This window comes from Bombyx mandarina, chromosome 15, assembly GCF_030267445.1.
Source record: "Bombyx mandarina strain Sakado chromosome 15, ASM3026744v2".
Taxonomy (NCBI): Eukaryota; Metazoa; Arthropoda; class Insecta; order Lepidoptera; family Bombycidae; genus Bombyx; species Bombyx mandarina.
The window spans coordinates 6,775,075-6,798,667 of record NC_143221.1 but is presented as its reverse complement, the minus strand read 5'-3'; the positions used below and the strand labels follow the sequence as shown (position 1 = coordinate 6,798,667).

The 23,593-nt window shown below is 39.7% G+C and overlaps 2 protein-coding genes across 4 annotated transcripts; one reads left to right on the top strand and one right to left on the bottom strand.

The window, feature by feature from the left end:
* Positions 1-10,175: 10,175 nt before the first annotated feature.
* LOC114247147 (leucine-rich repeat-containing protein 57) lies at positions 10,176-11,173 on the bottom strand. The gene has a single exon (XM_028180011.2). The coding sequence runs from the start codon at positions 10,979-10,981 to the stop codon at positions 10,265-10,267; it is 717 nt and encodes a 238-aa protein (XP_028035812.2). The 5' UTR covers positions 10,982-11,173; the 3' UTR covers positions 10,176-10,264.
* Positions 11,174-12,658: 1,485 nt separating this feature from the next.
* On the top strand, positions 12,659-23,593 carry Pcl (polycomb protein Pcl). Of its 3 annotated transcripts, none has more exons than XM_089732702.1 (11): positions 12,659-13,015; positions 15,270-15,482; positions 16,581-16,874; positions 17,158-17,303; positions 17,564-17,659; positions 18,318-18,400; positions 19,093-19,264; positions 19,763-19,930; positions 20,654-20,757; positions 21,226-22,120; positions 22,805-23,593. In XM_089732702.1, the coding sequence occupies exons 1-11, from the start codon at positions 13,000-13,002 to the stop codon at positions 23,204-23,206; spliced, it is 2,589 nt and encodes an 862-aa protein (XP_089588828.1). In that variant the 5' UTR covers positions 12,659-12,999; the 3' UTR covers positions 23,207-23,593. The 3 variants fall into 3 exon arrangements, with proteins under 3 accessions (XP_089588828.1, XP_028035831.1, XP_089588829.1); XM_028180030.2 differs by having other exon boundaries at positions 19,069-19,264; XM_089732703.1 differs by lacking the exon at positions 12,659-13,015 and adding an exon at positions 13,915-14,968 and having other exon boundaries at positions 19,069-19,264.

Here is a 23,593-nt window from a genome sequence, read left to right as displayed (position 1 = left end):
GCCGTTGCAATATAATTCAAACTTTTGAGAAATTAATGCTGAACACCTTATATCTCAAGGGGGCTGGCAGCACTCACATTGTGATGTAATTACACTCTGTTAACCACTTAACAGTTTAATACCATGGTGGACCATGAGCGTGACTGTCCATCGAAAATAGGTAATAAAAAAACGATTTACTGTCCATATTCTTTGGGATCTAAACTATGGTGATAGAATTATCTGTGACCCTATTTATAAGCTCTAACATCATTAAAAAGTACTTAAGCGGGTCCACATAACATTTTTAATTGCAACTCAATAAGTAACTTGTTCTGGACGAAGTACGCGATAACAACTATGATTCAAATATATTAAGTGTATAATCTATGACTATGATCATTAACCAATGACCGAAAATTATGCGTAGGTAACCGATATTTTGCTTAACTGATTTATGTAGCTGTTCTCAACAATGAGTTTAGAATTCGAACACAAGTAATGCGTCTATTTACGCATTTAGGTAGGAGTTTTCAATATGTAATATTTCAAGGCTTTTTATGTTGTTTTTTTTTTTTTGAAATACGAGGATTGCGATTGGTTATCCATTCATCATGGAAGCCATTGCCACTTAGCCAAGATGAATGGGTGAACACAAGGTCTCGCCCTCACCCATGCATTATTCACCATTTGCATCTTGGCGTATTTACCATCCCCAAGAGGGGACGATAAATACGAGAGCACCCCTAGAGGAGGCCTAACAGAGCAACTGCCTACAAATGCATCTATAGCGGCCTAATGCCCTTAACGTCAAACTCTTGGCCGAGTTCGACGTGTACCGTTACCTTTGCCTTAATTGCGTTTACTAGTAGCTTGAAACAAAAGGCATGGAGGCAATTATTGAAGGCGTCATGCCCTAAAGCATAGGATGCCCGGTGCATTCGTATCCAGAGCAACTACTGCACCAGTGCGACCACGCGACAGCCGACTGTTCGCGGGTCAAAGAAACCGCGACCGAACCGCCGAGCTGTGTGCTCTGCCAGAAGCAGAGCCACACAGCCAACTACCGCGGATGCCCCAAGGCCCCGCGGAAGCGTCTGGCCAACGCGCCATCGAAAACCGTCGGCCCAAAGACTTCGGCGCCCCGCGCGCCGAAACCTGCCTTCGTGCCGGCACCGGTGCCCACCGTCTCCGCGTGGGCAAAACCGCTGCCGCTCACGTTGGCAGGAAAACCACCGGCACCCCAGCCCCTGCTCGCGCCGCGCCCCGCCCTCGCGCCCGGTCCCGCGCCTCGCCCCGGCCCCGCGCGGCCTGCCGTAAACGACTTCTCAATCGTGCGTGATTATATCGCCGCGATTAACATCGATCGCATGCGCTCGTTCGCCGACGCCATGCGCAGGGCGGTCACGGCCGATGACCGCCTATACGCGACGTTCGACCATATGGACGTCATCGAGTCCGTCCAGCGTACGCTGGCTTGATTACCGGTAATCAATGGCCAACAACGGTAGGGAAAAACCGCGTTCCTTAAAGTTAGCATTCTATAATGCTAACGGACTCGCGCGTCAGCGCGACCAAGTATATGAGTTTCTCCGCGATAATCTCATCGACATCCTTCTGGTGCAGGAGACCTTCCTAAAGCCCTCGCGTCGCGACCCCAAAGTCGCGAATTACGTCATGGTTAGGAATGACAGACTCTCCACCCGCAAGGGCGGGACTGTCATTTACTATAGGAGGGCCCTGCACTGCGTCCCTCTCGATACTCCCTCGCTCTTACATATCGAGGCGTCAGTGTGCCGCATCGCGCTGACGGGACACCAGCCGATCGTCATCGCATCCGTTTATCTCCCCCCTGACAAACCCCTCCTGAGCAGTGACCTCGAGACACTGCTCGGTATGGGGGACGCGGTCATCCTGGCAGGCGATTTAAATTGCCACCACACTAGGTGGAACTGCCATCGCACGAATGTGAACGGTAGGCGTCTCGACGCGTTCATAGACGACCTCACATTCGAAATATTCAACCCCCCGACCCCCACGTGCTATCCGTACAACGCCGCGCGTCGTCCGAGCACAATAGATCTGGCACTGCTGAGGAACGTAACTCTGCGCTTACGCTCCATCGAGGCAATGTCAGAACTCGACTCAGACCACCGACCTGTCGTCATGCAGCTCGGTCGCCCAGTCAACCGCGAACCAGATACGAGGACCATGGTGGATTGGAAGAAGCTGGGCACGTGCTTAGCTAACACCGCTCCACCAATCCTCCCTTGCGGCCCGGATTCAACTCCATCCCCCGAGGATACCGTCGAATCCATAAACATCTTCACTGATCACGTCTCGACGGCGATCATAAGATCTTCTAAGCAAGTCAATGTGGAGGACTGCTTCCACCGCATCAGACTTTCCCCCGATCTTAGGGACCTCGTAAGAGTTAGAAACACGGCAATCCGGGCCTACGATCGATATCCCACGGATTCAAACCGGACTCGGATGCGTCGCTTACAGCGGGAGGTCAAATCCCGCTTAAGCGACGCCCGAAACGAAAACTGGGATAGTTATTTAGAAGAACTCGCGCCCACTCACCAAGCATACTGGCGACTAGCTAGGACCCTCAAGTCCGAAACTATCGTCACTATGCCACCTCTCGTACGCCCCTCAGGCCAACCACCGGCTTACGATGACGATGACAAGGCAGAGTTGCTGGCCGATGCACTGCAAGAGCAGTGCACCACCAGCACTCAACACGCGGACCCCGAACACACCGAGTTCGTCGACAGGGAGGTCGAGCGCAGAGCTTCCCTGCCGCCCTCGGACGCGTTACCCCCCATTACCACTTCCGAGGTTAAGGAGGCGATCGATAGCCTACAACCACGGAAAGCTCCCGGCTCCGACGGCATCCGCAACCGCGCGCTTAAATTGTTACCAGCCCAACTGATAACGATGTTGGCCACCATATTAAATGCTGCTATGACGAACTGCATCTTTCAAGCGGCGTGGAAAGAAGCGGACGTTATCGGCATACACAAGCCGGGCAAACCGAAGAACGAAACCGCGAGTTACCGCCCCATCAGTCTCCTCCCGGCGATAGGCAAACTATACGAACGGCTCCTTCGTAAACGCCTCTGGGACTTCGTATCCGCGAATAAAATTCTTATAGACGAGCAGTTTGGATTCCGCGCCAGACACTCGTGCGTCCATCAAGTGCACCGCCTCACGGAGCACATATTACTAGGGCTGAACAGGCGGAAACCCATTCCGACAGGAGCCCTCTTCTTCGATATAGCGAAGGCGTTCGACAAAGTCTGGCACAACGGTTTGATATACAAACTGTATAACATGGGAGTGCCAGACAGACTCGTGCTCATCATACGAGACTACTTGTCGAACCGTTCGTTCCGATATCGAGTCGAGGGAACGCGTTCCCGACCCCGTCACGTCACAGCCGGAGTCCCGCAAGGCTCCGCCCTCTCCCCGTTACTATTTAGTTTGTATATCAATGATATACCCCGGTCTCCGGAGACCCATCTGGCGCTCTTCGCCGATGACACCGCCATCTACTACTCGTGTAGGAAGAAGGCGTTGCTTCATCGACGACTTCAGACCGCAGCTACCACCATGGGACAGTGGTTCCGGAAGTGGCGCATCGACATCAACCCCACGAAAAGCACAGCGGTGCTCTTCAAAAGGGGTCGCCCTCCGAACACCACGCTGAGCATCCCCCTCCCGACTAGGCGCGTCAATACCCCCGCCCCCGCCGTTCGCCCGATCACGATGTTCGACCAGCCCATACCGTGGGCCCCGAAGGTCAAATATTTAGGCGTCACCCTCGACAGTAGGATGACATTCCGCCCTCACATCAAGACGGTACGCGATCGTGCCGCCTTCATTCTAGGACGTCTCTACCCGATGATATGTAGGCGAAGTAAAATGTCCCTTAGAAATAAGGTGACACTCTACAAAACTTGCATACGCCCCGTCATGACCTATGCAAGTGTAGTGTTCGCTCACGCGGCCCGCATACACTTAAAATCTTTCCAAATTATTCAATCCCGTTTTTGCAGGATAGCCGTCGGAGCCCCGTGGTTCGTCAGGAACGTCGACCTCCATGACGACCTGGAGTTAGAGTCCATCAGTAAGTATCTGCAGTCGGCGTCCATGCGCCACTTCGATAAAGCGGCACGACACGAGAACCCTCTCATCGTGGCCGCCGGTAACTACATTCCCGATCCTGCGGACAGAATGGAAAGCAGTCGACGTCGCCCAAAACACGTCATCTCGGATCCGCCCGATCCACTAACGGTGCTTTTAGGTAATTCATGTTGGAGTTAATGGATATAGAAACTCCTTATCAAAAACATATACATAGAAAGAAGTGACAAGAGTTGTCATAATAAGAAGAAGTGAAGAAATGTCTGACACTTCGTGAAGTACAATAAAAAATAAGAAAACTGTGATTTCGATAATATATTCTAAAACATCGACGTAACTAATAATAATATATAAAAGTGTGTTAGTAGGTATATTATTTCGTAACTGCCTGCACTCTGCGTTTTGAAGATTGGACTCTGTGCTACCAAGAACTTTAAATCATATCAGGTTACGGACCCAGCACTACGAAAATGGAAGGTATCACAGGAAAGCTTCAGATCGGCCTCCTAGATGGAAAAAATTGGGACACCTGGAAATACAAAGCCTTATGCTTACTACGCACCGTACCGTCGGCCCTAGAAGTAGTTGAAGGATCGTTCCAGGAGCCTACTCGTCCACCTACCGGATGCGGCGATGCTGAATTGGCGGCTTATCAACAACAAAAAGATAAGTTTGATAAAGCTGATGCCAGCGCTATCCTAATACTTACCACCAATATGCAAGAAGACACACTTCGAAAAGTTATGCGGTTCACTAAAGTACGTGATGTCTGGTTAGAGCTCCACAGGCTGTTCGACGGAACAAATGCGGACAAAACCTACAACCTGTGTATGAGTTTCTTCAGCTTTAAGAGGGATCAAGCAGACGACATAGCCACTCACATGTCAAAATTAAAGAACATCTGGACTGAACTGAATCAAGAACTCAAGAAGGACAGTAACCAAGAGCTACCCGAACTGCTACTTGTTTGTAAGATACTGGACACGCTTGATGATTCATACTTCAGCTTCAGAAGTAGTTGGCTCCTACTGCCCAAATCCAACCGTACTGTAGAAAACCTAACTAGTCATCTCTGCGCATTTGAAAGGGCACTGCAAGGTAACAACGTACCTTCGCATCATTCGGAAGCCCTGGTTTCGAATACGGAAAAGAAGAAGGACAAGAAGCTTAAATGCAACTACTGCCTAGGTATTGGCCACAGAGTACGCAACTGTCAAAAATGGATCCGTGACGGTAGACCTCCTAAGAGCCAAAATCCGATCCAGACAGCAACGCCTTCTACTTCAAAGACCGCTAATTTGTTACTCATGTCTTTAGAAGATAACGAAATCTTCACAGTTTCACGGGACAACGAGAACTGGTACATAGATAATGGCGCAACAAGCCACGTCACCAACAGAGCTGACATTTTCCAAACCTACGAACATTTCAATGAGAACTACACTGTTACAACGGCCGCTGGTAATGAAGTCCGTGCCAAAGGCAAAGGAACAGTACAGCTCAGAGGATATGTTAACGGGAAACAAATCGACATCAGCCTGCAAGACGTCTGGTACGTTCCGGCCATAAGCAAGAACCTCTTCTCCGTACTCGCACTTCACGATCGAGTCCCGAATAGCACCTTTTCATCCAGGACAACTGAATGCAACGTCATTGTCAACGGGAAAGTATGCTTAATAGGGAAGAGACAAAAACAAGGTGGCTTATATCGACTGGAAGTAAAACCCGTACTGCCAGAAAAACCACCCGAAGTCTTTGCAACTACAGCAACGATGCAACTTTACCACGAGAGACTCGCTCACCAAAATAAAAGACACGTAAGAGCGACGATCCAACGGGAACTAGGTCTAATCCTGCCGATGGATAAAGATACCTGTGAAGGCTGCATCTTTGGAAAGGCGCATCGACTTAAATTCGGTACAAGAACCCGAGCTACCGCGCCCGGAGAAATCGTACACACTGACGTTTGCGGACCGTTTCAACCTAGCTTCTCAAACTATAAGTACTACGTTCTGTTCAAAGACGACTTTACTGGCTACCGTATGGTGTACTTCATACGCAAGAAGTCCGAGGTCAAAGACAAATTAGTTTTGATGATCGCTCAAACTAAAACAGTCGGACACACCATAAAGTGCCTTCTAAGCGACAACGGCGGTGAATTTGACAACGCGTCCATAAAAAATGTTTTAGACACACATGGAATAGCACAGCGACTTGTCACCCCGTATACACCTGAACAAAACGGAGTAAGCGAAAGGGAGAACAGAACCCTAGTTGAGACAGCAAGATCAATAATGTACGCTCATGAGCCATTACCGCAAGTGCTATGGGCAGAGCTCATTAATACCGCCGCATACATACTGAACAGAACAGGTCCCACAAGTTCAGATAAATCTCCGCATGAACTTTGGTATGGAAAGAAACCTATTATTAAACATCTCCGAATAATAGGCTCAATCGCATACGTTCATATTCCAAAGCAGAAGCGTAGAAAACTCGACAAAAAGGCAATAAAAGGTCGACTTATTGGGTACGACGAAGATTGCTACCGTATCTGGGTCACAGACGGAAAACACTCGACGCTCGTCCGCTCTCGTGACGTAATCTTCGATGAGAAACCTCTTTCCATCTGTAACAGTGAAATTCCTAAAACAGAAGTTGAGACAAGAGAATACCCGATTACCATAACGCCAAATACGAACTTAGAAAGAGAAGTTGCAATTCCAGAGCAAACACACGTTCACGAGGGAGATACAACTACCGAAACAATCTCCAACGACCATGATCATGTTCTCGAGGGAGAAGAATCGGATCAAGTCCTCTACGAAGACCATGACCATGAAGACAAAACGACAGTTCCAGAAGAATTATTTTATGATGCTGAACCACCGCCAACCGGCTATAATCTTAGAGATCGCTCACTGATTCGACGTCCTGAGAGACTAAGAGATTACGTCTGTATCACTGAAACATTCCCAAATAATTTCGCAGACGCTATGAAAAGGGACGATCGCGAAGAATGGCAAAGGGCAATGGGTAGCGAATTGAAATCCTTCGAAGACCTGAACGTTTGGACGCCGTGTGCATTGCCAAAAGGACGAAAAGCACTTCCCTGCAAATGGGTTTTACGGATCAAACGAAATCCAGATGGCACGATCGACAAATACAAGGCTCGACTTGTCGTAAAAGGGTACAGACAAAGGAAAGGAGTAGACTATGACCAGACCTTCAGTCCTGTCGCACGCCTGACTACTGTACGAGCACTACTCAGTGTTAGCGCGCATGAAAACTTACATCTGGTCCAATTCGACGTTTGCACAGCCTTTCTGAACGGAAAGCTCGAGGAAGAAATATACGTTCAACCGCCAGAAGGGTGTAACCTCACGGAAGGAACGTCTACCGTTTTCAAGCTTAACCGTAGCCTGTACGGACTTAAACAAGCACCAAGGTGCTGGAACTCGTGCTTTCAAGAGATCCTATTGGATATGAACTTCAAACAGTCCGAAGCTGATTGCTGCTTATATTCAAGAGAAATTAACGGGAAGAAACTACTGATCACGTTGTACGTCGATGACGGATTAGTAGCTGCCACTGATGAAGACACGGCTAACGCTTTCTTAGAAGATTTGAAGAAGAGACTGCGCATAACGACGAAACCAGCGACATATTATCTTGGTCTTCAAATCCATCGAGGAAAGGATGGCTCCATCTTCATCAACCAAGAGGCATACGCGAAAAAGGTATTAGACCGCTTTCAAATGAGTGACTGTAATCCCGTTTCCACACCGATTGAGAGAGAGGCTATTCAAGAAGGGAAAGAAGAAACGGAAGCTTCCTGTTTCCCATATAGAGAAGCTGTCGGTGCTCTGGCATACTTAATGGTTGGTACTCGCCCTGACATTGCTTATGCCATCGGAGTTGTCTCAAGAAAGTTGGAGAAACCTGTAAAGACAGATTGGCTCAAGGTAAAACGTATCTTGCGCTACATCAAAGGTACCTTTTCGCATGGGATCTCATATAAAGCTGGTCTCAAACCTGGAATCCTAGAAGGATTTAGCGACGCCGACCACGGAGGTGATCCAGAAACCGGACGTTCCACAACGGGAGTGATCTGTCGCTATTCTGGAGGCACAGTTTCATGGATCAGTCAGCTACAAACATCGGTCGCTATCTCCACTACAGAAGCCGAAATTGTGGCAGCTAGTGAAGCTGGCAGAGAACTAATGTGGCTTGCTAGACTATACCAGGCATTGACTACAATTGCGGACGTACCGGTTCTGCATGTGGACAATGAAGCTGCTGTTCGTCTTGCTCACAACCCCGAGTTTCACAAGAGAACGAAGCATATCCGGCTCAGACATTTCTACGTCAGAGAATTGGTAACTGAGGGTATCTGCAACGTTGTACGGATCGGAACAAAGGATCAAGTCGCAGACATCCTTACCAAATCACTACCTCGTACGTCATATGCAGTTCTACGCCAGGCACTAGGACTGTGTACTATGTAAATGTTTAGGGAAAGTGTTGGAGTTAATGGATATAGAAACTCCTTATCAAAAACATATACATAGAAAGAAGTGACAAGAGTTGTCATAATAAGAAGAAGTGAAGAAATGTCTGACACTTCGTGAAGTACAATAAAAAATAAGAAAACTGTGATTTCGATAATATATTCTAAAACATCGACGTAACTAATAATAATATATAAAAGTGTGTTAGTAGGTATATTATTTCGTAACTGCCTGCACTCTGCGTTTTGAAGATTGGACTCTGTGCTACCAAGAACTTTAAATCATATCAATTCAAGCACCGGTCACCGTTCTCGTCGAACCCGTCGCTTGCGACGAAGGGCTCGACGAGTAAACTAACTCTCAGACACAGCCCACTGAGTTTCTCGCCGGATCTTCTCAGTGGGTCGCGTTTCCGATCCGGTGGTAGATTCTGCGAAGCACGGCTCTTGCTAGGGTTCGTGTTAGCAACATCGTCAGGTTGAGCCCCGTGAGCTCACCTACTAAAGTTAGGGTTACGCTGACATAGCCTCTCAAGGCTATCAGCTTAGGTAGGAAAAAAAAAGAAAAAAAAAAAAAAAAAAAAAAAAAGCACCAGTGGTCGAATCCCGCAGACAGAAACCAAATTTTGCGAGCCTGACTTCTTGTGACGTCTTGTGAGCGCGCACGCGCACCCTGACTATTTCTGCCGTGAAGCAGTAATGCGTTCCGGTGGGAAGGGTAGGGCAGCCGTTTTTCTATAGAACTGAGACAAGTCATAAATCAAGTTGACGATGGCATTTGAGTTGTTGATATCTATGAGCTCTGGTAACCAATTGACACCATGTGAGCTGTGAGCTCATTGACCCACTCACCAGACACAACACACCAAAAGGCTGTAAATTTTAGGCCCATTCAGCCAAGAAGCAGACCTACAGCAATATTGATTAAGGTACATACAACTAATCAACTAAACTGAAGCACACAAATCTCAGATAGCAAAATTGCTTGATATAGCCTGGATTCTTCACACCTTCTCTTTAGAGAATAGCACTGGGTCTACAGGGAACAGCAGGTTTATTGGTTTCAACATAGTTAGCCATCAAAAGTTTAGTTAATGCATGTGTAAGTGTGCTTACTGCAAATTACACTGATTAACCTATTATATCTTAGTAATGATAGATGAATTTTAAACTAAATATTCGGTACAGAAGAGATTGCTAGTGAGTCTACAAGAGTAACCAATTTCTTACTTTGTTTTGAGATAATCAACAAAGCCTAAAGGAAGCTCTGCAATGCTGATAATACAGCAACTACAATAGACAAACTATGAGGTAATAAATCAAGAGTGCAGAACTACATTACAGTATCATTTATAATATAATTTCCAGACAGAGTACTTTGTGTTGAGAAGTACATTTTAATCCTAAAAGTGTACTTTCTATCAGTAAAATGGTCAGACAAGATTGCTAACGCATTTTGCAATTCTTTTTACACTTTTAGTATTTGTCATTATTACAGCATACACATGAATAGACTTAATTAAATTCATCAAAATAAACAAAATGTACTTTAATTTGTGAAACATTTATACATAACAGTCTATATATACACATTATTATTTAAACTAAGGTATTTATAAGAAATCAAAACATTTTTTTCTTCATTGCAGTATATCTTTCACTGTATTCATTATAGCCCTCAAGTGATGCTAACTGTTTAGGCTCAAATAAATTACCATCTACACTAATAGTGTGTATCTTGGAATCTCGAAGCAAACTTGGTTTGATTTCATCCAAACTCAAACAGTTCTCATCCAATCGCAATATCTTTAATCTTGGAGCTTGGTGTAAGTCTTCTCCAATCAAAGATATTTCATTTTGACTCAGATTTAACTCTATCACATATAATTCTGACATTCCATATGGAATCTCTGTAATCTTATTATGTGACAGATCTAAAACATCTAAGCTCTGTAATCCAAGTATTTGTTTCGGAAAAGCCTGTAATTTATTATTAATTGCATAAACCTGTTTTAAATTATTTAAATTCTTCAAACAAACTGGGAGTGTTTGTACAAAGTTGTTAGATATATTTAAAACTTCAAGTTTTTTTAAGTTTATGAGTGATTCAGGTAAAGCTTGAAGTTTATTACTATCTAAATTTAATTGTTTCAGGTGTTTTAATTTGCTTAAATCGTCTGGTAAAACAGAAAGTTTGTTTTTTGACAGATCTAGATTTCGAAGCACATCACATAAACTGAATACGTCGATGGGAATTTCTTTAAGCTTACAATCAGCTATTTGCAACACACCAGTTTTCGATGCAGTTTCATAATGTTGTTTTAAGCCAGCGTTCCCCATCCTGGACCCTTATGTTTCAAGATTTCGTTCAAAGCACGGCTTTTAGTGGGTAATAAACAAAAAAAGAAAAATTCCGTTAGCTCTGGCGTATTTTCAGTGTGCTAGCAAGAAAGATATTTTCTAATCAACACTAAAAAATTGACTTTTAGAGGAATTTAGATAAACACCTTTTATTTAATAATGTACTGTCACAACATGTCAGACAGACACATGATAATTTTTTTTAGATTCATCCGTTCAAGCCAAGAAAATGAAGCCCATTCGGTCAATTTCGATTTTTTGAAATGCCATTGAGTTATGTTTATGAGGCGAGATAAAATAACGTCGTAGGTATTGGATGAGATAAAATAAAATAATATCTCTGTAAAAGATGAGATTTTTAATAGTTCATAGTTTAGTAGTTTAGTAGAGAGTAGAGATTTTTAGGCAGCGGCTTGGCTCTGCCCCTGGCATTGCTGACGTCCATGAGCGACGGTGACCATTTACCACCAGGGGGGCCGTATGCTCGTCTACCTACAAAGGTAATAAAAAAAAAAATTTGTTCGACGGAACCTTTTTGGAATTACTCTAGAAGGCTTGAAGCCATGTTCAGGAAGTTTTTATGACATTTCTATACTTATGTAGGTACTTTCATAGATGCTAATACAGTGGTTTCAGTTTGTCGACAGACAGAAGAGATATTTAAACCAAATAATTAATATTGTATTGTATTAATCAGTCCAGTCTGTTCAATAAAAAGTTAATTGAATTGAAATGGAAGGAATCAAGGCGAAATTATATGATGAAAAACAGTTGAAATTATTAAGATGTCAATGAGACCTAATCCAATATAAAACCAAAAAGCCTTTTTTGGTCCGCGAACTAAATCTCCCCTCGAAATCCCCCGCCGTGAGCTCACACATGGTATGCGACACTATTATAGCCACCCACTACACGATTCTCCTACGTTATCGCCCAAAATAGAACTCGAGAATGATGATCCCTCCTGGGTGACCGCGGTCAAAACTATAACCAGACGCGTGGCTTACACCAAGGACCTTTGACGAAGGAAACTTCGTTGTGACATTGCCTTATTAAATGAAAACATCGATTTCTTTAAACTATGCATGCACTGTACATCGTACGTTGATAGTACTTTGATTGGATAGTAAACAAAATATATCCTGGAGTGCCAAGCACAATAATACTAAGTTTCATCACAATTGGATGAATAGTTCAGCTACACATAGGGCATTAAAAAAACCGATTGCAATAATAATAAAAAAGAAGAAGTTTCATTTTACCATTAAACCGCAAAATAAAGTAAAATTAAGGAACACCTACACTTTTGTTTGACAAACGCTTGCCATCAGAAAGTCGTATCATGGTGCTCAGTAGATGAAGTCCCTTTTAAAACTTTATCTCAACCGTTACAACAAAAATTTAATTTGCAGCGTTTTAATTTTTAAATTTAAATGAATTGAAGGATTGATGTCGTGACTTAAATCTGAAAATCGATCAAATCGACTTCAAAGGCACCAAAAATCGGTTATATCGGCTTAATTCAAGCTAAAATTAATTAAATCTTGAAAAAATCGATCAAATTGGTTTTTTCGATCTTCCGAAAATGTTTATGTCGATTGTTGAACGAATACCTATCGAAAAATGTCTCTGTCTACTGTCGAATGAAATTGAATGAATGTTAGAACTCTTAGAACCAAGAAAGAAAGTCCAAAATAGTCTTTCTTTAGGTTAATTTGTTGTAGATACAATTTATAGAAAATGAATAGTCAATTGTTAAATTTGTCGGTTTACATATTCTTAAGGAATTCATGTTAATTACATTATCTAATTTAAACATTATCAATGAAGTTTACTTTTTTTTTGATAAATATCATAACCGCGGGAAAACTGTGCAACGTTTGACTACCTTAATGGCCGCTGAAGCGCCAGTGTTAGAGTTTGATTTAACTTATAAATATTGAAATTTAATTATGTTATTACCGTGTTGTGTGTGAATTATTAAGACAATACTTGAGATGGACATCAAGGCTGGTACGTAACAAACTTTTATGTTAATACTATGAGCAATTTCCATTGAATGCTTACATGGACGAATACGATAGCTTCACCTTCTGTTCCTAACGTGTATCTAAATAATTTCAAAGGATAAAGTGTAGTGAGATGCAAAGATAAAAGTATTAAATATTATCCGATTATTAACTTGTATCCTATACTAGGACGTTGAAAAATCTATTAGTACATTTTGAAATTAAAATCATAAGAATTAACTACATGAATCGAAGTACTTACGAAGATATGGGATATGGTTTGATCCAAGACAACTCCTTTATTGTCGATGAATTTATTACGGATTAAACTGAATTCTTAAAATATTTTAATCTTTATTACTAAATTAAACGCCACGATAATACCAAACCAATACATATCTTTAAAAATAGGTTTTCAAACTGTCTATGAGGGCTTAGAATTAATGTACAAAATTGACAAAGTGAAATTGTCAAAAATAAGTGATTAATTGAAAACAATGTATTGTGTACCAATTAAAAATATTAATTCTTTATTATAAACTACTAAGTCATCTCTCTATATTCAGTAATGGAATGTTTTTCATGCTTTATATTATGCTAATGATTCTTCTTAGCATTTCCACTTTGTTATCAAAATATCAAACAAAAATAAGGGTTTGTGTAGTTGAAACAAGCTATAAATATCTTTAATTCTTCTCATTCATCAGCTTAAGAAAAATGTTAAATTTCATTTTAAATCATAGTAGTTACATATTTCAATTTTATGGATATAAATAATCCATACACTTAATCTGAGTTATCAATATCACTCATTGACATTAGCATCACAACAAGGAAATTCAAGACTAAACAATCTAGTAATTAAGTAGAGGTACTATCATACAGAAGTCTTACAAATTTTTCAGGAAATATAACATAGCATGTGTTCAAAATTGACTTTGAAACTGGAGGATCTTTACTGAAAGATATGATTACATCTTTCAGTAACGATCCTGAAGATTGGCTATACACAAGAGAAAAATACATATAGGTCTCAAAATGTTAAAAATATAGTAAAGTAAAATCTTGTAACAGTTGGTGAAACTAGAAACTAACATATTAGGTAAAGCACTAGCTAATCAGCTCGCATATAAAGTTATTTAATCGAAGAATAACATTTCTAATGAAATATTAGCAGATTTGTAGTCACTCAGCATCTGGCAAGAGTGTTACGGCCTTCCAAATAATTTTTATCCTCTTTTGAGCAGTTTCATTTGTGGTGACATTTGAGCTTTGTGATTTATCTGTCCAATTTAATCTTAGTTACTATTTATGTCAATCATATTCATCACACATTTTCATTAAAATGCCCCAACTTGTGTCTTGAATTTAGAGTTTTCCATGATAATAGTTATCCGTGAAAATAAGCAAGTGATCATGCTGTTATTCCCTAACACTTTAAGTGTCAGAAAATCGCAAGCTAAACCTATATTCACTAATGTGTTTTTTCTGATACGTATGAGAGGAATAAGTGAACATGTAAAATCTGCTGCCTCATTTATCACACAGGAGGTAATTCCTACTGCACTTGTTAGGTTACAGCTTTGCAAAATGAAATTACCAAATTAAAAAGTATTTATGTAATTGTTTGCTTCAGGAAAAAAATCCTTATTGACAACATCAATAGTGATGTCTGAACTTGTATCATTGCTTGTTTGCATTGCTAATTTGAAAGCCTCTTGATCTATTGTGATAGCTAATTAATATTTTCATAAAGGTCTTATATGTTTTTGTTTTCTTAAAAATGCATTTCAATTGCTTTCCCCACTAAATTATTGTACCTAACTATTATTTTAAGTATAAAATTTTGAAATGATGCTCCTAACAAGTATATTACTGTGTTAACTGCAAGATTTATAAACCAAAAATTTAACTTCATTTTTTATTTTGGCTATCAAATGGATATGGTAATTTTCATGTGAGTATTTAAACTATGTAAAAACTTATTTTTTAAAGGCTGCTGATGACGTAAATACAAAAGTTCAAGAGAAACTGAAGTCACTCGTTCGAAATTAAGACAATTAAATATTTTAAACTGGATGTTAACAACAAAATATAATCAGTTGAATTCTTTAAACATTATAATAAAATAAGAAGTTTATTATAACTATGAAAATTAGCATTCATTATTCACAAGTAACACAAAAAGTTACTTTGAAACACAATCATATGTGTAACTTAATATTATATTGGAATAAGTGGATATCTTTTGTCAACAGAGGTCTCAAAACAACTGTCACTAATAGACGAACTCCTAAGGGACCTTGACAAAACGATTACACCATGTGCTAGTAAAAAGAATGAAAAAAAAGAAGAAGAAACACAGGATGCAATGCCAGACTCAACAACTAGCACCGAGAAAAACAATGCTAACCCATTCCACTGCGGAGATGATGTACTTGTGGCCAATAAGGATGGAAGATATTATTTAGGTAAGTTGTACTTGTCATATAAAACAAAATAATGGGCTACACTTAAATTAACAGAACTATAAGCGAAAACAATTTAAATTGTATATCTAAAACATGTAACTTTAATAATGTGAAATCAAATGATAAATTTTCTTGAAAATGCTTCACTTTGGAAACTTACATTATGTGGCTGAGTATACTATATAGAAATATATGTAGTATAAACTATGTATAGCCTCATTAAAATGACCACTTATGTCCATTTGTAATGTATTCATTCCACTCTATGATGCCAATTCTTGTATACTGGTTTGAGGATCAATTTGGGATTAAGAAAAGAGTTAAAATGCCACTTTACAGTTCAAGCAAATTGTTTTAGTGTACGTTTGATACATATTGCTTTCAGTTTATTTATTTTCATATTTAGTTTTCTATATTTTAAAATATTACGGGATGTCATATTGATTATTTTAAGGTGTTTATCTGAAACTGAAACTGCTAATTTTTAGGCTGCCCCAATTTATGTATGTGTGTATGCATATTGTTTCAACCCTTAGTAAATAATGTAGTAGATAATATTATAGTACTGTTTAAATTGCATTTGTTTAAATTGCAATTGCATATTCTTGTAAAGTTAAATTTTTTACATCATTACAAATTCATTACCACACTATTTCTATACAGGGGCTACTTTTAAGCTAAGCTTCAAATTCATACAAAGTTAAAATGTTTTAAATCAAATAGAAGGTCTATCCTAAATAATTTTTTAAATTGTCATAGCTTACATCATTTGGTTCACCTCACAGTATATTTAAGTAATAAAATAAGCTAACAATCATTGATCTTGAATTAACCAAAACCATTTATAAATAACTGCACTATGCTTTTGTTGAAAATGGTAATTTTTAAATTACAACTGATGCTGTATATTCATAGACTGATCTGTTACTGGGTTAATTCAATTTGCATGCTAAGATATATAACTTAAGATAAACGGAAAGCAAGTTATATTAGGACAGTAATTTCCTATATATTATCTTAATGTTTGAAGAAAAGACCCTAATTGCAAAGGCAACCTATTTACTGAGCAACATCAACACATATATCGTCTTCGTCCAGGAACAATAATAGAGTTAAGTACGAGTAATGACAACGACTTGTGTGAGGTGGGCGCAAGCGTGGCCCGATGCTTAGTCAAGTTCGGCGACGGCACGCACTCATGGGCGCCAGTGTCGTCGCTAAAGCTGCTCAGCGTACCGCCCGCCGATGACGGTCGCATCATGTGCGTGGTGTGCAAGCGACGCGAGGGGCCTGCCACTGGACCGGCCACCAACGCTATCATCGCGTGCGACATGTGTGGCAGGGGCTACCACGCCAAATGTCACTCGCCCCCCGTCGATGCCTGGATCAATGGTTAGTCTCAACGCAAACAAATAAAAAATATTTAACTGAATGTGGTGGATATTTTGCATAGACTTCACGAAGGCTATAAGCATGCTTTGGTAGTAACCATTGCCCATATCATCATCATTACGACACGCACAGCTGAGGCGATATTAACCATGATTGCTTACAACCTACATCACCTAAGCATTAAATTAAAACATCTAGATATTAATTCCTAACTAAGAATTTAGGAGTATAATTTACAAGAATATGTGTTATAACTGTGTACTTAATAAAATTAATATTACAGGTGCATCGTGGCATTGTAAAAGGTGTGTTGACCAAAGATACAGAGTAGCAGCAGCAGAAAACCGGGCATTGAAACGCTCAGATCTATTCAGGTTCAAAGGAGGACAACAACGAAGGCAACAGCAGGAACTCACTCCACCTTGTGATGTAGGTTTATTGCCGTTCCAATTGTCACTTAATAATACTAAAAATTGTATTTATCTGAATTTAAGTAATAAATTGATTACGGCTTTATGTAACCCTAAAGACTACTAGGAAAGTAAAGAAAAATGCGATTAGATGAACACTATGTAGGAAATGTTTTGTGGTTGTCCTATGACCTAGTTATGTTATGTATGATATTTTATACATAACAAAATAATACATAATTAAGAGACTGACCAGAATTTAACTTCTCTGACTGACAGACTGCATCCACTACTTCATCAACCGCATCTGAAGCTGGAAAAGATCAAAATGAAGCACATTGTTATTGTGGCGAAAAGAGTGATTGGCTTGCTCAGGTTTGTTATTCCAACCATGATCAGGTTTCATTAGTACAAAATAGATTAATATTCAATATTAACTATATTCCCATTTATCTAAGTTTTCCAGCAAATCTTTGCTTTCACTTTTAATCATTCCCATTCGTCGTTTTATAGTGTCAGAATTAAAATCAACATTATCTTTTACAATTTCTTTTAGCACTTGGAACATCAAATACCTACATCTTCCACTATCACTCAACTCTAAATTCTCATCATAATAATTATTTTTCTCCATATTGCTCACCATAAAAAGTCAAGAAATGCCTCAATCGTAACAATACAGTCTGCCCATGTTTTAATTACAGTGTGCTTAGTGCGAGTTTTTTGACGTTCTCGATAGCGTAAAAGTTAATTCAAATTTGTATGCAGTTGGAACGTTTGCCAACGTTTGTCTGGTTGCTGTCCAAACTGCATACAAATTCGACTTAACTTTTACGCTATCGAGAACGTTAAAAAACTCGCACTAAGCACACAGATAACAATTGTTACCGCCGACGATTCCGCAGCATCTTAGGCGTAATCATGTTAAAAATATTATTTATATATTATTATTAGGCTGTTATACTTTACAACATGCATACCGAACACTGAAATCCTTAAAATCACTTATTAAAAGCATAGTGGTATCTTACAGATGTTGCTGTGCTGTCGTTGCAGCCGTTGGTTTCACCAAAGATGTGTTTCAAGTCTGCAATATCCTCTCTATGCAGGAGATAAGTATGTACTTAAAGTAATTTTCATTACCAAAACAATTAGTTACATGGGTTTTATAACATTATGTATTAGTCACAATTTATTTTAAATAGAATTGATCACTAGAATTTTTCATAAAAGAATAAGTAAGTAAAATAATGATTATGAGAAAGATTTTGACTATACAAATGTTTTTTTTATTGCTTAGATGCTTAGGTGAACGAGTTCACAGCCCACCTGGTGTTAAGTGGTTACTGGAGCCCATAGACATCTACAATGTAAATGCGCCACCCACATTGAGATATAAGTTCTAAGGTCTCAGTATAATTACGGCAGCTACCCCACCCTTCAAACCGAAACGCATTACTGCTTCACGACAGAAATAGGCGGGGTGGTGGTACCTACCACCCGTGTAGAGTCACAAGAGGTCTTATCGCCACTAATTTATTATTAAATATAAATTTGCGGGTTTTGATTTTTATTACAATATGTTATTCCATCATCGTGAAAGTCAATCGTGAACATTTTGTTAAGTACGTATTTCATTAGAAAAATTGGTACCCGCCTGAGATTCGAACACCGGTGCATCGCTAGATACGAATGCACCGGACGTCTTATCCTTTAGGCCACGACGTCAAATGTAATATAATGTGATAGTAGTATAAGTAGTGAAATGTTATAGTGGCTTCCAGGTTGTATATATTCGCTTGTGCTAGCTGTAACGGTGGTTCGGAGTACCTACGGCGGCTCGAGTTATGCTGGCTGGACCTGGCGCATCTTGCGCTATACAACCTCACCGCCTACAACGCGCCCAACTACTTTGATCTCGATAATGTAATCATGCCGTACATTATGGACAACTGGCACGCCCTGCAGTTACCCGAGAAAGTAAGTTTAAAATCTTATTTAAGTTTTGAACAACTGTTTGAGCTGATCATATGTCATCTCATTTTAACCACCGGACCGTAATGCAAATTGGCGCACTGGATTCATTCGTAGTGCATTTCTAGATCTTTTTTGATATTTTCTATCTAGCTATAAAATAAACTTCACACCATGGTATTTCCATCAGGTATGCCATATGGTCAAATGTTTACATGCGTTATTAAAAAAATTATCATTAAACCACACACAATTCTGTAGAGCAGTCCGTACTTCAATTCAAGCATGTTGTATGAAGGGTAGAAAAGCCATATACCTCCAATACCTCCAATTATTCCAATATAATTAAGACTTTTTCTCAAGTGCGATGTTCATTTGCTCCGCTCAGCACGTAATAACAGGCTAAGAATGCGGTACATAACTTTAAAAAATTCCTATACATTTTAAATGCAAATATGTATTAGCGAAATTGTTTACTTTTTGAACGTTTACGTTGTGAAACAGATGTGGCGAACTCCCGTAAATGAACGACGGGAGAAAATTCTAACAGCACTCACTTCGTCTCGAAAAAGATTCAAATGTGGTCGAGAGATGAAAAAACGAGCTACAATCTGGGGTCTCCGGCTACGTCGACCTCCACCACCTCCGATGCAACTTTCAGCTTTAGAACAGGTAATTAATTATCTATGCAAGTCAATAAAAATTGTGTCTGTCTTCGATACCGACACGAGTATTTTAAAAGCTCTGCAACAGATTGATGGTTCTATGCCTATAACTTTCTCACAAACTAACAAAGTTTGATGGCAATCGGCTATACAGTGGCAGAGCTCAAAATACTGCTATGTGCTGAGGTTCAGGATAACATATGGAGATGTTTTCGCCAAAGTCATCCTTTTGTACTTTCCTTTGCTCGATTTCAGTGTCAATAAAAATACGAACTACATACGTACGTACAACTTAGACCGATCAATCTGAACCAAGCTTCAGTGGTGATGTGGCACAGACGGTGCACGTGCTATCCAAAGTATACTACTACTACTAGGTCTATAAAAACCTAGGTCGGGGAGCGCGGCCTTCCGTCACTCGATTGATCTTTTGCAGTGCGACAACGTGTCGGCATCTCGGGCTCTTTGCCCCCGCCGCGGTGAATGCGGATCGGTGCGGAAACAGAAGAGCTCTCACGCTCCGCTCCTACGTCATAGTGCACTCACAAAAAACGACCATCGCCTGCCTGAAACTTGAATACAACATCAACTATAGCCATTACTCATTAACGCTTAATGGTAACCCTAATGTTGGTCGCCGCCGCGACCTTATAATATTTATTGTGCTATGCTCATAACTTGCTGTTCCATACTTTTTTCCGTTCAACCGTATTGTTTTATTTAATCCTAGATAAAGAAAGGAGAACCATTGACGGACGACTTGGTGCAACAACACGCTCCCAGACTCCGGTTTCTACCTCGTGCTCCTACACCGAAATCTGTTGTTGATGACAGGTATTATATACTTCATTTCTTTCATTTCCTGAATTATGCAGTCTACCATAAGATATTCACGTTCATATAAGTCACGTTCTGTATTAGATTAGTACTACATTTTTTGCTTCTATTATGATTCATTTTTGTTATTAAATAATAATACAGTATAAGGGTAACTAAATAACTTTTTTAATTTCTATCCGCGATGGCCAGTTGTATTGTAAATCATTGCCAGCCCTGAAAGACATCAGTAATACAAAGAACACAGCAAAGCCACCAACCAACCTAACTGGTAGTAGATACTTGGAAAACGAGGACAATAATGCAATTTTTTTTTCTGATTTAGGGAATACATACACGCAGACGAGCATAGTAATTTGTTATTAATGGAATTGAGATTTTAGAACTGTCATTAACCAATTACCACTAATTTAATAACAATGAGTGATGTCCAACAGTTTCAATATTTTCCTTTCTTTTTTTCAGTTCTCAGCCCTCTAGCAGTAATCCTGTAAAATGTTCCTATAAAAGTAACCATCAACGAATGATTGTTCCCGTTGATGGGCACTGGTTAAATTTAATGATGGGCAAACGCTTCCATGAGAACCTTAATTCAAACTCAAATTCAGAAAACGATTCTGCCAGTTCCTACGAGTCCATCAAGCTTATTGAGGCTGATGAACAAAACTCACCGTCCGTGTCTACAACTAATAGAAAATCTGAAGCCAAAGTTGATAATGTAGAAAATATAAAAGAAACCCGATCCAATGATAAACTAAGCTATGAAGAAGACCCTCCGATATCAGTGCCATCAGTAGTTCCGTGTTCAGTAAAGTTAGATAAAATATCCAAAGAGAATGTTGATCAGACTAGTATCTCTAAAAGTGAAGAAACTCATTTAAATTACAATGCCCATACAACAAGAATAGCTACAATGAATTTGGAAGTATCCAAGCTGTCCACAAAAAACATAATTGAACATTCCAAAATAATGTCACTGCAACATATGGAAACTGTACCATCATACACTAGCTTTAACCATGACCTAGAATCATCTGGAGATGAAACTTCAAGTAGAGGAACTTTGGATGCTATTATACCGCCCCTGAAGAATTTTCAGGGAAGAAATAATCCTTTTTTGATGCAAAATACATCATCAAAAAAACCATTTTCGTCAATGACGAATATTTACCTTAAACCAAATAAAAAAGTGAACAATTTTCACTCAAGGTTTTCTTTGCCAGTACTATTCAATCCCACAATGGGACCATTAATAAGACCTACGAAAAGAAAACTTAGTGAAAAGGATATTGTTATTGGACCAAATGGAGAGGTGAAGCGAAGAAAATATCGACGACCAAGAAAGTATCTACAAATGCAGGTGAGTGTTATATTTTTAATGCATATTCTTATTTTTCTAACCTGTTTAAAGTAATGTAATTATTATATCATTAACAAATATACTTTAAATCTGATAACTTTTGGAACTAATAATATAAATAGATTAAAAGAATAAACTAGGCCGTGTAAGTAATCAAAGAACATATTTTTTGTACAATGAAGGCCAAGAATATCTGTCCCACGAAAGTAGTCCACTTCGTTTAGGTGTAGGCCAAATCTGCCAATAACTGTAATTCTTTCCTTTATCATTGTATAAATAATAGGATCAAAGTCCTCATTAGGATTCTAAGCTTATTGCTTATTATTATTATTTTTGATTGTGGTTCCAAAATACTTTTATCATATAATTTTCCTAGTATTCTTTGCTAGATTAGTCTTCATTTCCAATGACGTTTCCTTCCTTTCCTCTAAGCCACAATGAACAAGGGTCAGCTAACTTTGATCCAATAAGAGAAAGTTGATTGTTGGATTCATCCTGATTTCAACAACTTCAATTGTGTTATTTTTACTTCCTGAGAAGCTATGCCTCCAAGGGCCCAGCTCGTCGGACTGATAATTCCAATTATATTTATTTATTACTATTGTGACTATTCATACCGGATTATCTCTCTTGACAAAATAACAGTACCCTTAGTAAAATTGTATTATTTCTGTATAATTTCAGTTAAACAAATCATGCCCCCTGCCTGATGACAGTAATAAGACTGCACCAACGCCGATGCCAACAGACAATGTCGAAGCACCATCTCAAACAGGGCACATCAATAACGTGAAATTTCACGGTAGAAGACTGAGACAAAGACAGGAAAAAAACTATTACGAGAATGCTAGACGGAACACGAATAGTAATAACACGGGTAACAACAACAGTGTGAAAAGCCTGCAGCTGAGCCCTCACAAATCGAACAGTAGTGCAAATGAAGTGAACGCTGAACAATTATCTGCTCTGAAGTCGAGTGTCCAGTCATACTTCCGCGCAGAGCAGACTTTCCGTGTACTGGCCAGACGACTCTGTCCGGGCGCGCCTCCTGCCTACCTCATTGAATGGGACTCCAACACATCATAAAACTATAGTATATAAATGTATATATGTGGCTCAATTGATTGTATGTCTATTGTAATAAAATTATTTTTCTCTTTTGGAAAACTGATCTGTTATCTATGTTACATTAATTGTTGTGCTGCTTATTTAAGGTACGTAGTCGCGTGGAAAATGTCTGTCTACACGTTTATGTACTCATTATTGAAAGACTGCTACGGCGTAGTCAAATAAAGTATGATGACGATTACATTTGTGAGCAAGTGAATATGACTTGTTTTTAATATGTGTAAATGGGTTTTACATGAATTTATTTAAATGTCTATACATGTAATGTATGTAATAGTTTTTTGTCTGTAGTGTAGTTGTACAGTTATATCAAGGAATGTGATATATATTATTGTTCCATCTGGA

Excerpts from the sequence above, each read along its gene's own strand:
- Pcl (XM_028180030.2), top strand. Across the intron at positions 15,483-16,580 it reads GGATGGAAGATATTATTTAG|GAACAATAATAGAGTTAAGT; the intron begins GTAAGTTGTACT and ends GTCTTCGTCCAG. Across the intron at positions 19,931-20,653 it reads AACTTTCAGCTTTAGAACAG|ATAAAGAAAGGAGAACCATT; the intron begins GTAATTAATTAT and ends ATTTAATCCTAG.
- LOC114247147 (XM_028180011.2), bottom strand. The coding sequence starts at position 10,981 with ATGGGGAACGCTGGCTTAAAACAACATTATGAAACTGCATCGAAAACT.